The sequence below is a fragment of the Nyctereutes procyonoides genome, unplaced genomic scaffold (assembly GCF_905146905.1).
Source record: "Nyctereutes procyonoides isolate TBG_1078 unplaced genomic scaffold, NYPRO_anot_genome, whole genome shotgun sequence".
Classification (NCBI taxonomy): Eukaryota; Metazoa; Chordata; class Mammalia; order Carnivora; family Canidae; genus Nyctereutes; species Nyctereutes procyonoides.
The window spans coordinates 23,361,597-23,376,413 of NW_026575146.1; the positions used below are offsets into that span (position 1 = coordinate 23,361,597).

Sequence of the window (14,817 nt, forward strand, 5' to 3'; positions counted from 1 at the left end):
TTACCACATATTTAATGTAAGATTAATTGGAGGGGCACCTGGGTGGCTGAGTCAGTTAAGCGTCCGATTCCTGGTTTCCGCACAGGTGGTGATCTCAGGGTCCTGAGATCAAGCCCTGCATTGTGCTCCCCACTCAGTGGGGAGTCTGCCTCCCCTCTCTTTCCCCCCCTCTGTCTCTTCCCCAGCTTATGCACTCTCTTTCTCTAAAATAAATAAGTCTTTTAAAAAAGATTAATTGGAAATAATCAGTTACATGTTCATATATATGATCATAATTTTAAAACAATAGAATGTTTTAATTTCTCTGGTATTTTTGTAGCATTAAATTTTTGTTTTAAAATGAGATTCTAAAAAACATAAAATGAAGTTCTAGATTTTCCTCAGGAAACTCGATCTTAGATAAAATAGTTAATATTGGCTCTTTTCTTCTAGGTTTCACCTTGCTTAAATGTCTTGTCACGATTGTTGTTTAGCAGCGACCCAGATGTATTAGCAGATGTGTGCTGGGCCCTTTCTTATCTCTCTGATGGACCCAATGATAAAATTCAAGCAGTCATTGATTCTGGAGTCTGTCGAAGATTGGTGGAACTTTTGATGTAACTATGATTTATGATTAATAATTGTATGATTGTGTATTAAATCGAGCAGTTAGAGTAATGGCCTTATAATAATCTCTCAAGAGGTACTATTTTTAGGAATGATTGAAGAGCTATCAACCCCACTTTTCAGAACAGCTATCATGCTGAAAAGTTTATCTTTTTTAAACTTGTATCTCATTTTCTAGTTGGAACTAATCATTTTGTGAATGTGTTTCATCAGTTTTAATCTTTTTTTTTTTTAATTTTTATTTATTTATGATAGTCACAGAGAGAGAGAGAGAGGCAGAGACACAGGCAGAGGGAGAAGCAGGCTCCATGCACCAGGAGCCTGATGTGGGATTCGATCCCGGGTCTCCAGGATCGGGCCCTGGGCCAAAGGCAGGCGCCAAACTGCTGCGCCACCCAGGGATCCCAGTTTTAATCTTTTTATAAGTGGTAGGGACTTAATTCAACATTTAGGTATAGAATGCCTGTTACTTGCTATAGTGTTGTACAACATATTGTTAATGAAGTATAGAACATGGCATCTGCTCTCACAGAACCAGTAATCCAGTTAATTGTTACAGTAACCAATTTGTAAAAGCCCATGTAGTGAAAACATTTTGTTGTATTTCATTTGTTCTAGTATTTCACTTGCTAGGCTACTATTGCTACCTTTTTTAAAAAGAACATATTTTTTATAAAAGAAGTTAAAAACCTGTAAGAGAATTGTCTTAAAAAGATTATCATTTTCTTAAAAAAATTTTATTATACCCTTTCCTTTTATCAAAAAACCATTAGGTAGGCTCAAACAAGGCAGATGGTATGAGGAAAAGAGCTCTAGTACAAAGACAACATCTGCCTAGGCAGGCAGGTCCAATGGGGGATCAGGGCTCAAGCTTGAGGTTAGCACCCACAGAGCAGAATAGCAAGCAGGCTGGATGGAGCAACCCATGATAGATAACAACCTAGTTGGATCAGAAAATTGGTCATTTATAGGGGGGTTATGATAAAAGAAGCCAGTTTCTTATTCTAAAAGAATGAAGGTACAAATAGGAAAGGAGGAAATACAGAATAATCCCGTGGTATTAGATTAGAATTAGAGATACCAATGTGAACTCACAGCTTTGAACATAAAGAGATAGATGTAGAAATAAGTGTGTGTGTGTGTGTGTGTGTGTGTGTGTGTGTGTGTCCTCTTAAAGGATGTGGGAGGTGGTGACACATCTATACTAAAAAGCCAAATACACCAAATCTTGGTTTTTAAATACTACTCTTCATTAACAGGAACCAAAGTTCTTGGATAAATGGCTGATTCTAGGGCTGGGACTGAGAAAAATTAAGATGAACCCAGAAAGTAGTAAGTGCTCAAAGAATGGAGAAATGTCAAAAGGACACAGACCCACTTGAGGGAAATCCTATGTAAACTTCCAAAATTTGGATGATTTGAGCATTAAAATAAATTACAATAATATAACAATAGAAATCTGTGAGTCCACACTAAAATAAGTAGGTAGATTAATAGACTGAAAAAAAAGCATATAGTTGGAATGATGGTATTATAAAATGTTTATTGGCATCAACAATAATAATTCAGACAGTATTTCACCATCAAGGGGTGGTGAAAATAGTGGTGCTGGTGCAAGTGGGATAAGGAATGAGATTTTATGTAGTCTAAAAGTATATTCTCTCAAAAATATTAAGTATAAAGGGGAAAACAGTAATATTAAAATGGAGAAATCTGACAGACACCATCATAAGTGACTGGAGTTTGGTTCTATTGTGGACAAAACAGGTATCAGATGCTGTATAATGTAATGAAGGTGATAGCATTTATGATATCCCAGATAAACATATAATTTGTGTCTTAATCATGAGGAAGCTTTGGAAAAAACCTAATAATTGGCTTATGATTAGCATAAATGTCAAGATCATGAAATAAAGGAAAAATTGGGAATTGTTTTGAATTTAAAAAGACTAGAGACATGACAACTGGGTGTAATACATAATCCTGGATTAGATTCCTTATTACAGAGGTATTACTGGCATAATTAGTGAACTTGAGTGGGATCTCTGGGTAAAGAGTATATGGGAATATTTTGTACTATTTTTGCAAATTTTTTGTAAATTGTAACTCTTACCTTGTATGTAAGTTCATATTTTTATTATTTTTAGGCACAATGATTATAAAGTTGTATCACCTGCATTAAGAGCAGTTGGTAATATTGTGACTGGTGATGATATTCAAACACAGGTGAGTTCAGACTTTAATATAAATTGTTAACATAATAGATTTTAAGAAATTTATCTAGTTTCATACTATTGGTTACATATTAATCAAGACTTGAGCATTACCATAACTATATAGGCATGTATAATGTGTCAGTAAGCATATTCTCGATAAGAAGTGATCAACCTCAAATATCTGTATGTGAAAGCACTATCCTAGATCTATATCAATATAAAGAAGCACAAGATAAGAGGTTGGGTCTCAAGGAATTTATAATAAATTTGAAGGGAAAATATGTATTAAAGCAAAACAAATTACCCAGGTTAATGAAAGTTTGCTGAGAGCTGATTGGTCAGTAAACGCTATAGAAGTTTAAAAAAGAGATCACTGTGCTGAGAAATCTTTGTAGATTCCATAAAAGAATTGCAATTAAAACTATATTTTAAAGGTGGAGAAGAACTTAAGTAAACTAGAAGAGATTTATGTGAACATAGGTACAGAGGCAGACGTGTGATTTGTATTTAAGAAACATTAAGCCTGACTGGAGAAGGAACTGGTAGGGTTGATTGATAATAGTTTTAATGTGGATTTGGTTGGAAGTAGGAGGGCTTTTTATAGTAGATTGAAGACCTACTTCAGTGAATTCAGAGAATGGAAGGAAGGATGGCAAGGAAACATTTTCTGGGTTAGTAACCGTGTGTCTATCTGTGTTTTGGAGGATGGTGAGATATAGAAAAGATATGATATCAAGATTGACCTTAGGTCTGGGGCAATCTTTCTTGAAGATAGGAACTTAAACTCTGATGTTAAATTTTCGTTTGCCACCATAAATTTATTCTAATTTACATATTATTTTTCAGGTTTAATCTTTTCAAGTTCTATTTAGATAATTAGTTAAGTAGTTGATCCTTGGTAATTGATAGTTATTAATTTAAAATAGCTCTTTAAACAAGAATACTCTTCTAAACATAACATTTTCCAGCAGAATTTTGGTGTACTGCTTCATACATTCTTCAGCAAGTAAATTTAATGTAAATCATTGCGGGTATTCCAAAAATAGGAACATAATTATGCCATGGAATGAAGAATGTAAAGGGACAAGACAACACATATTTCTTTACAAAAGAAAAGTGGAACAGTAAAAAATTTTAATGAAAAGTAATGTACTTATTCTACACATTGAGGTCTTACCAGTTATGGAATTAGATACTTTCAAACTATTTGATTTTTTTTTTCATCGTTTCATTTGGTAAAACTAGAAGTTGGATTCTGACCAGTCACTAAATCTATATTGAAATTCTTGTATCAATTGAATTCTTAAGTATATTTGTAAACTTTTCTGAGTGTCCTGCTTGTTTGCATTTTAGTGGTTTGACAGCACTTTACTGCAACAAGTTTTGGCAAGATGGGAGAGTAGAAGATAGCAAGTACCTAAGTTTTAGTTTGAAAGGAAGTTCTTTTTTCTTAATTTAGTTTTTCATGAGCGATTTTTGTATTTCTAAATTAGTCTATCTTTGTGTAGTTTTTTGCTATGAAACTTTGTTTCCATTTCTAATTTTTGTTTCAGGTAATCTTGAATTGTTCTGCATTACCATGTCTCTTACATTTGTTGAGTAGCCCTAAGGAATCAATAAGAAAAGAAGCCTGCTGGACTGTTTCTAATATCACTGCTGGAAATAGAGCTCAGATTCAGGTAAATATCTTTCAGATCTAAGAAAACAGGAAGATCTCATAAGTCAGTTTGGACAAAAGTTACCATATTATCAGTGTTTTTTTTTTTTTTTAGTGTTACTTAAAAAGATTCTTGTAAAGTATTTTACAGAGTATGGCCTTTTCTCCTCCAAAATAATATTTATTTATAGTAGTTTGGTAAGGAATCGTGTGATGCGTGTATGTATAAAATTGCCCACAGTGCTAGATACATATGACTAGTCTTAAAAAGAGATTGATTTTTATTAGTTTTAAGTAAGTTAGGTAATAATATTCCTCTCAAAGCTTTTAAGTGATGATTTTTTAGGGTCTTATTAGGCTACTTGAATCAAAAATTACTTATCCATTTTGATCAAGTTATTTACCTTGTACTTTTATCATCCTTTTAAGTTTATATTCTATTTTTTCTTTTTTTTTTAATTTTTATTTATTTATGATAGTCACACAGAGAGAGAGAGAGAGAGGCAGAGACACAGGCAGAGGGAGAAGCAGGCTCCATGCACCAGGAGCCCGACGTGGGATTCGATCCCGGGTCTCCAGGATCGCGCCCTGGGCCAAAGGCAGGCGCTAAACCGCTGCGCCACCCAGGGATCCCAAGTTTATATTCTATTAATATATTTTCCAATCTTGAAAGTATATGAAAGTTTATTGAAAGATTAGAAGGATTTCCAAAGGTGTTTCCAAAAAACTCTTTTAAAGCCAACGGGTCTTATTATTTCTCTACTTATTAACATTTTTAAAACCGCATTGGCGTTGTTTATGCTGTATCATTTTTCCTTCTCAGGCTGTTATAGATGCAAATATTTTTCCTGTTTTGATTGAGATTCTTCAGAAAGCAGAGTTTCGCACCAGAAAAGAAGCAGCTTGGGCTATAACTAATGCAACATCAGGAGGCACTCCAGAACAAATAAGGTGTGATAGAGAGTTTTTTTATTCGATTTCAAATGTGAACAGAACAAAATGAAGTACTACATACTTTTTATTTGTTGATGAAACTAAAACATTATTTCTAAGTCCGTTTAGTATGCATTTTTATTTATTTTTATTTTTTTAAAGATGTTATTTATTTATTCATGAGAGACACAGATAGAGACGCAGAGATACAGACAGAGGGAGAAGCAGGCTCCCTAGAGCCTGATGTGGGACTTGATCCCCAGACCCAGGATCACGCCCTGAGCAGAAGGCAGATGCTCACTCAACCACTGAGCCACCCAGGTGTCCCTTAATGTGCATTTTTAATGTGAAATGAAAGCATTTTGTTACATCAGTTATATTATTCATTCATAGTAGGGTTTTTTCTTTTTTTTCATCAGTAAAGGATAATTAACATCACTTGCCTTGGCAGACTATTTCAGATTAAAAATCTGAAGAAGAACATTCTGTATTAATTTAAAAAATATACTATAATGGACATTAAATAAATACAAAATTAAATATTTTGTATACCATTAGAGTCACATACATATAACTTTATTATATAGGAATGGCTAGTTTGAACATCCACTTACTTAAAGTAATTATTAAAAATAAAATTAAAAATAATACTGAAATAGACATTTGTTTGTATAGTGATGTTCTCCTAGTTGGTTGTTAGCCTTACCTGCAGATGGTATCTTTTTTTCTCTATACTAGTTTTCTTTTTTCTTTTTTACAGTTGGTTTTTGAATCTAGGTCTTTTGTTATTTGTTTACTTGTTTCTTTTACTGACAACATAAGTAGTAGGTACAGGGGCTTTGAAGTCAGGCTGCTTTCAAATCCTGTTCCCTGAATAAAAGTTGTGTGACCTTGACAAAGTAATTTTACCTGTCTCATCATCCACAGTTTCGTCACATTTTCAAATGAATTTGGTTAATGGATAATCAGTTATGGTAGTTTCTTGATAATTAAATGGAATTCATATATTGAAAGTGCTTAACATGATGCCTGAACATTAAGTTCTCTACTGAGTTTAGCTGCTATTATCATTATTATTTGTAATCATCATCAACTTTTATGACCAGAGTTGATTCCTAAATTTCTTTTTATCTTGTACTTTTACTCTCTTTTCCCCCATAGCAAGGTTCTACTTTGCACTTATATAAAAGTCTGACTTCCTACAGAATCTTCTTCTATGGATTTGTCTGAAACTCAGGACTTTTTAAGTTACTGGAAGTGACTGTAGAGGGTATTTTCTAATGAGTCTTTAATTTATGTCATAATTTATAAAACAAGAAGTCAAGCTACTAGCTATTTTACAAATCACTGAGAGGATTTTGAAATATACCTGTTGTGAGATCTTTGTCTTTTTGCCTTCATTTATACTATTATCTTGATGTTTTAGATTTATATTTCTATATATTGATTACATCTTTTCTGCTTTTTATTTTCCACTTTCCATTACATTTCAATCTCATTATATTATGAATATAAGGAGTAATAAAACAAGATCTTCCCTTTGTTCTAGTTTGCATTTTTTATAAACTAATATTTATCTGCTTTGTGAACGAAAGTTTCTTTGTTCATCTACAAATAGTTGTATTTTTTCAATTTGTTTTCATTATTATGTCTAGTCCATATATTATTACCTAAATTTATTGGTGTGAGTCAGGTGTCCAAAATGAGATCATTATTTTTTCTAGCCATTTTTGCCATTTCATTAATTCTACATATATGGAAGGAAATATTGATCTTAGATTAATTTCAGCATGCATACCAATAATATTTGTTGAATGATATTGCCAGTTGTACTAATTCATTTCAGTTATTGAGTGCCTGGAGAATATCAGATACTTTCATATATTTTTTGTCCTTTAACTCCATACCTCTGTGAGATTTATTCAACAAATATATTGATTAAAGTATATAGCAAGTGAATACTCTAATGAAGGTATATACTTTTTTTAAAAAAAAGAAGAGTGGAAACTAACTTTTGAACAGCTTAACTGTATTTTTACAGCAACCCTCTGAGCTTGGTACTGTTATTACCCCGTTTTTAAGATGGAGAAATTGAGGCACAGAACACTCAAAGTCATGCAACTAATAAGGAATGCAATGGAACTTGCATGCAGTCTGGCTTTAGTACATGTTTTTTTTCCTTTAGCCTTAATGGACTTTTTGCCAAGTAAATAAATCAGTTACTTTATTTATGTTATAGAGAATGGAAAAGAAGTGCTAAAAACTATAAAAGAACAGAGTATTAAAAAATGAGTGGAAGGGATGCCTGGGTGGCTCAGCAGTTGAGCATGTGCCTTCGGCTCAAGGCGTGATCCCAGGGTCCTGGAATCAAGTCCCACATCGGGCTCCCTGCAGGGAGCCTGCTTCTCCCTCTGCCTGTGTCTCTGTGCCTCTCTGTGTCTCATGAATAAATAAATAAAATCTTAAAAAAAATGAGTGGAGTAACTTTTGTGAGCATTGTTTATTAAAATTACTCACAACATAGGCTGTTTTGCTCCTAGAAGCCTACTGTATGCTTCTGAACACAGGAGATATTTTAGAGCATCAGCTATGATTGTTTTTGTGGGAAATTTGACTTCGATGTCACTTCTCCCTATTTCTCCCTCCTCCCATATGACCCCAATGTGTGTGCATAGGCTCACATTTTAAAAAAGAAAGCACCTTGAAGCCACTATTCATAGTATTCATATGCTGTGCAAAAACAGGCCCAAGTACCAATTTGCTTGCATGTGTATTTTTGTAATATTTGTAATATTACTTATTGCTAATTGTGTTAAATGAGAATAGGAGAGTAAAAAGTTTTCTTGTTCTTATGTAAGTGCAAATTAAATTTTAATGTTTGAGTTTGTATAAGAATGTTTTTATTAATTGTTTATATAACATCACTGAAGAATATTTGCTGTAAATAACATTTAAGTCTTTCTAAATGTGTTTTTTTTTTTCTCTCGCTGCTTTTTTTTCAATTACTCTGAAGGTATTTGGTAGCTTTAGGTTGCATTAAACCACTTTGTGACCTGTTGACTGTTATGGACTCTAAAATAGTCCAAGTAGCTTTAAATGGACTTGAAAATATTTTACGTCTTGGAGAACAAGAATCTAAGCAGAATGGGATAGGCATTAATCCATACTGTGCTCTCATTGAAGAAGCATATGGTAAGCAGTGAGTTCAAAATGTATCATATAAGTAAGTCTTTTTGTTTTTAATTGACATATAGCATTACAAGTTGGTCTCAGGTGTGCAACATAATGATTCATTGTTTGTATATATTGTGAAAGGATCAGGATCACCATCATAGTCCCCATGCAGTACATTCTATCCCCATGACTTATTTATAACTAGAAGTTTGTACCTTTTGACCTCCTTCACCCATTTTGCCAACTTCCCCCACTGGCAACCACGAGTCTGTTCTCTGTATCTATGAATTTGGTATTTTTTTTGTTTTTGGATTTCACATATAGGTGATATTATATAGTATTTGCCTTTCTCTGTGTGGCTTATTTTATTTAGTGTAATGCCCTCAAGGTCCATCCATGTTGTCACAAATGGCAAGATTTCATTCTTTTTTATGGCTGAATAATATTTTATTATATTCATATATACTAGTTTTTTAAATCCATTCATCTGTCAGTAAACACTTAGGGTTGCTTACATACCTTAAATGCCACTGTAAATAGTGCTGCAATGAACAAGGGGATGCAGATGTCTTTTCTAGTTAGTATTTTTGTTTTCTCTGGATAAATATCCAGAAATGGAATTTCTAAATTATATGGTAGTTCTGGTTTTTTTGAGTAGTTTAATTTTTTGAAGAACTTCTATACCTTCTATATCTTAAGGTATATGATTTGCAAATATTGTCTCCTTTTCTGTAAATTGCTTGTTCATTTTGTTGATGGGTTCCTTTGCTGTGCAGAAGCTTTTTACTTTGATGTAATCCTACTTTTTTATTTTTACTTTTGTTGTCTTTTGGTGTCAAATTCAAATGTCAAGACCAGTGTCAAATAGTTTATCACCAATGTTTTCTTGTACTTTTGTGGTTTCAGATCTTAAATTCAGGTAATCCATTCAGGGCATGTTTTTGTGTACAGTATAAGATAGTGGTCCAGTTTCTCTTTTGTATGTGGCTGTCCAGTTTTCCCAGCACCATTTATTGAAGACACTGCCCTTTACCTATTGTATGTTACATTCTTTGCTCCTTTGTAGTAAATTGATTTTATATGTGTGTTTCTTTCTGGGCTCTCTGTCCTATTCCATTGATTTGCTTTTTTGCCAGTAAGTTTTGAGAATTCTAGCTTTGTAATATAGTTTGAAATCAAAGAGTATGATGCCTCCAGCATTGTTTTTTTCTTAAGATTGCTTTTGGCTCTTTGGGGTTTTATGTGGTTCAATATAAATTTTAGGATTATTTGTTCTATTTCTGTGAAAAATGCCATTCGTTTTTTGATAAGGATTATATTGGATCTAAAGATTGCTTCGGGTAGTTCAGACATTTTAGCAATATTAATTCTTCCATTCCATGAGCACAGAGTATCTTTCCATTTATTTGTATCATCTTCAATTCCTTCCTTTTTATAGTTTTCAGTGTGCAAGTGTTTCACCTCCTTTGTTAAATTTATTCCTAGGTATTTTATTCTTTTTGATGCACTTGTAAATGGGATTATTTTTAATCTCTCTTTCTGATAGTTATTGGTGTATAGAAATGCAATAGATTTTTGTACTAATTTTGTATCCTGCTCCTTTACTGAATTGACTGATTCGTTTTAAGTTTTTTGGTGGAGTCTTTAGGATTTTTTATATGTAATACCATGTCATCTGCAAACGGTGATACTTCTTTTTTAAACTAGATGCCTTTTATTTCTTTTTACTGCCTAATTGCTCTGGCTAGAACTTCCAGTACTATCCTGCTATAATACAATTGAAGAGGTTTATCTGTAATTAAATGAAAAATATTTTCAGCATCACCCAGACTTAGTATAGATTTTTCTTCTTGTAAGCAATAAAATAGAGTGAGTGCTCTAAATTCTGCTTATCTTATAAAAATAGTTTCACTTATAGTTTGTACTTTTGGTATATTATACAGTAGCTTCATTGGATTTGTAAATAGTACTCTATTCCATACTAATCTCCTCTGGCTCATTCTCTGAGAGAATGTGTGTGTTTTTTGCTCACTTTTTAGTTTCTTCATTTTGTTTTGATGCTTTCCCTTTTTGTGGTTTTTATAAAGAGCAAAATCAATCTGGAAAGGACCTGTGGAGTACAGAATCTGAAATTGTCATTCTCTAAACTTTTTTAGAGAAACCAAACTTATTTGGGCAAAATCACATAGCAAGGTGGAGTCTTTGATCTTTTTATTCCCAAGCCTGTGTTACTCCCTCATACCACACTGCCTTATGTTCTCATTCTTGAAATTTAAAACATAAGTGGTATTGTCTATCAGCATATGCAAAGATTTGATAAAAATAACAACCCCCATTGCTGATGGACTGACAGATCCTATTGGTTCAGTATTTTGGTTCAAATATTTGATGAAACTTGGATAACAATTTTCTTTGTGTGTGTGTGTATATATGTGTGTGTGTGTATATATAAATATATATGTTTTATATAACAGGTCTGGATAAAATCGAATTTTTGCAAAGCCATGAAAATCAGGAAATTTACCAAAAGGCTTTTGATTTGATTGAACATTACTTTGGTGTAGAGGAAGATGACCCAAGCATTGTACCTCAGGTGGATGAAAGTCAACAACAGTTCGTTTTTCAGCAGCAGGAAGCACCAATGGAAGGGTTTCAACTTTAACTTGTTGGGGAAAAATTAATGGCTACAAAGGGTAATTTCAGATATCACTTCTTTGTTACAATGTCAGTAGGAATGTTTGATGTGTTTTTACTTAGAACAGAAAAACAAGTTGATGCACTTTTAAAAAGCAAAACAAAATTTCCATTCAGATTCAATTTTCATTATAGTTTTGTTTTTATTTTAGTGTACCTATATTTGTGTTTTTATTTTATCTATTTTTTGTAACTATTTTGTGAGCAATTAAATACATATGAAATTATTTAATAACTTAAGCTTGAAAAGGAGAACTTTGGTAAAGTATTACATATAATGGTTCTGAATTTTTTCTAGCATCTTGGAAACTGCACATTAGCAGTACAGCTGATAATTGCATTTTGGCAGTAAGTCTGACATGCCCAATCTACTAAATCTACCTCTATCTTGAAGCAAAAACAAAAAAGCTTCAGAAGCATGAAATAGTGTAAAAGCTAAATTAGAATGTGAAAATATCTATTACCTTAAATTATAAATCACTGTGCTGTAGGTTATACTTTGCAAAAAAAAAAAAATTACAACAGGAAAAACCTGTAAGATTTATTTATAAAACATAGAAGTATTGTACTGATAATCAATTAAAATGTGGCAATTGTGAAGAGAAAAGCTGTTCTTCATGTTGAACACATTAAAATGATTACACAACATTTAAATATTTGTGTTTTTAACATGTAAATGCTATTATATTAGTATATTTTGTATTTTGACCAAATATGCTACCATTTTTGAAATAGTGTTTTATTATTTTTTCACTCTTCATTTTAAAAAGCATCATGATAGAGATGCCATCATGAATCTAAAGTAGTGCTGCATAGCAAAAATAATATACTGTAATTCTTTCTCTGATTTTTTTCAGAGCAGTAATTGAAAAGTTTCACTTTTTGTGTAATGATAAACTTAGGTACTTGAATGGCAAAATTATCCTGAAGAAATCACCTTGTTACATGTTAAATTTTAATAAATGACTTAATGCTTAGACACTAAAGGATGACACTAATGAAAATTGTTAAGGATTCTTTGATATAGTTGAAATCTGTATTAGGGATTTTTTTTTTCATTTTTCATAATCGGAGGGCCATACTGCTGCTTGTTGTAAATCAGTGTATTAAATTACATTTGTATCAGATTATAATGTATGTGTTTTATGTATTAACAGCAAAAACCTCTTCAAACCATGAAGCTTTTTAAAAAAGTTTCAATAGAAAAAGTATATATATTTATTTATAGATGCATATGTATATGGTGTCTGTGTGTTATTCTCACAGTGCTGTACTTGGTAGAGCTTTCCAAGCAGATATGGTACTGTTGAAACTCAGTCTTTTCATTTATAGTTAAATGCAGGCTATTTACACTTCCAATTATATACCTGAAATACTTATTTAAAAATTAGTATACAATTGTTTTAAGATGGGAGGTAAAGCATTTTTGATATGATTCATACTCTATTCTGTAAAGAAAGATTTCATTTATGATAGCATTTATAATGTTTCTGCTGGAAATCAGAGGCATGTTACGAGAAGAAAATGTATATAGGAGTACTTTTAAATTGTATGACACTTTGTAAATTATGTATCATGAAACTATGCTTTTGGCAAGACACTTAAAACCTACAGCCCTAAAATACAGGTTTAATTGGTGTCCATAATGCTGACTGTATCTGCCAAACCTCTTTTATATATTGTTAAGTAGAGGATTGTATCTGTGCCCTATTTATTGTAGTGGAAGTTACAAAGTTTAGTATAAAAAGCTTTTTTTGTGGTATGTATATTTAAAAGAACAGGGTAGTTCTGTCCAAGATTACCAAATTGATGGTGAATTTATGAGATAAACATTTTTTTGTGGTACAGATGGTTCCAAGTATCAGGTAACAGGGTATTCCACTCTTTCTAATCAATTGAACTTGATAATGCAGCATAATTCATAAACTAACCAGCTGTGCCTGCTTTTATTTTGAGGACCCTGTAGTCACATAACTATCTAAGCTAAGTCTTTGAAACAAATAGTTCTTATAGAAGGAAAAATAATATATATATGTCTATACACCCACACACATAAAAAATGATTTTTGAGGGGACAATTTTTAAATTTTGCCAGTAAAACAAATCTTGTATCTCTAAATGCAGAATATGGCCATGTTTTAAGCATCTAAATATAAAATTATATTTAATTTCTTAGATCTGTTATTTGGGTAATTAATTTAATTAGATTTGAATTCAGGAGGGAGTATCTAATAGTTGAGACCAGCTATTGACATGCTGATGACTTAATTGAATCAAGAGTAGCAAATACTTTGTTATTAAAAATTTTTTACATACGACTACTCTTTTCAAATAAAATACTTAAAAAGCTCCAAAATGTATTTCATTAATCTTCACTCACCCTTACGAAAAAAAAAAAAATTTCTTTTTTAAACTTGCTCTCCTAATGAGATATTTAAATTGAATAGAAACTGTGCCAAAAAAAAAAAAATTGTAAAAAGGGGAAATGCATGCAACATTAATGTAAAAATCAAGAAAACACTTGAAAGAACCTTTTACATTTATTTAAATTCATTGTTTTGTTTTGTCTAAATTTTAATTTGTACTAGTTAATCTATGCAATCATGCTTACTTGTTTTGTATTTGCAAGTACTTGACTCAGTAGCCTGGTGTTTTTAACAAGTTTTATTTTTAAAGGTGTTTCTAGAACTTAACTTTTTAGTGTCATTTTTTTCACTTGTTGCACCAGAACAAGAAAGCAAAACAAAAACAAAAAACAACAAAATCTGCTGGCACAAAAATAACATCATTTGGTACCTGTAAAACTTTTTTGCAAGGTAAAGGTTGATTTATTGAATAAAGGACTAAAAGAAGCATTACCTTTGCCTCATATTTTTTCTGAAAAGGAACATTATGGAAAAGGTAACTCTAATACAAGGTCTTAGTGAGCTGTTCCGAATTCAGCTATCTACTGGCTGCTTTGTGAAACTGTGAAATCAAAGTAATTGTTGTTAACCTTTACTCATTTTAGTTCATAGCATTACTGTTTTATGAAATGTGACATATTAGGAGCCAATATGCTAGGGCTCTACAAGGATAATGTGTCTTCAAATTCTGAATTGGGGAGTGGGATGAGGGGAGGATATTCTTGCCTAACTAAACCAACAATTGAGCAGTATGCAATATTATGAAATGTTACAGCACTATATTAAAAATAATAAAATACTATTTTACAATTGCATTTATATAAATGTGTCAGTTTCATTTGTTCTCACTTAGGATGGTGTATTCCTGATGGAACAAAAACAGATGCTCTCATTGACTATAATTCCCTCCACTTTCTAAAACCAGATTGTTGTTTGTAGCATATCTGATAAAGCCGTATGTTGCTTTTATTTAAAAAATTGTATGTTGTGCTATACAACAAATTTATCTTTGTATTTCAAGCTTTGGCAGTTAGCAGACATCCACATGTTTCGAGATTACTTTTTCCTTTTCTCTCTCTCTTTTTTTTTTTAAGATTTTATTTATTTATTCATGAGAGACAGAGAGGCAGAG

General features: G+C 32.0%; 1 protein-coding gene across 3 annotated transcripts in view; it reads left to right on the top strand.

The window, feature by feature from the left end:
* The window catches only part of KPNA5 (karyopherin subunit alpha 5), a 42,490-nt gene extending 27,990 nt beyond the window's left edge, over window positions 1-14,500 (top strand). For all 3 annotated transcript variants that reach the window (XM_055311084.1, XM_055311086.1, XM_055311087.1), the window contains 6 exons: window positions 433-596; window positions 2,754-2,832; window positions 4,376-4,501; window positions 5,303-5,430; window positions 8,426-8,604; window positions 11,061-14,500. In XM_055311084.1, coding sequence (XP_055167059.1) covers window positions 433-596; window positions 2,754-2,832; window positions 4,376-4,501; window positions 5,303-5,430; window positions 8,426-8,604; window positions 11,061-11,248 — 864 coding nt within the window. In that variant the 3' untranslated portion in view covers window positions 11,249-14,500. The remainder of the gene's footprint in view (window positions 1-432; window positions 597-2,753; window positions 2,833-4,375; window positions 4,502-5,302; window positions 5,431-8,425; window positions 8,605-11,060) is intronic.
* The last annotated feature ends 317 nt before the right edge of the window (window positions 14,501-14,817 follow it).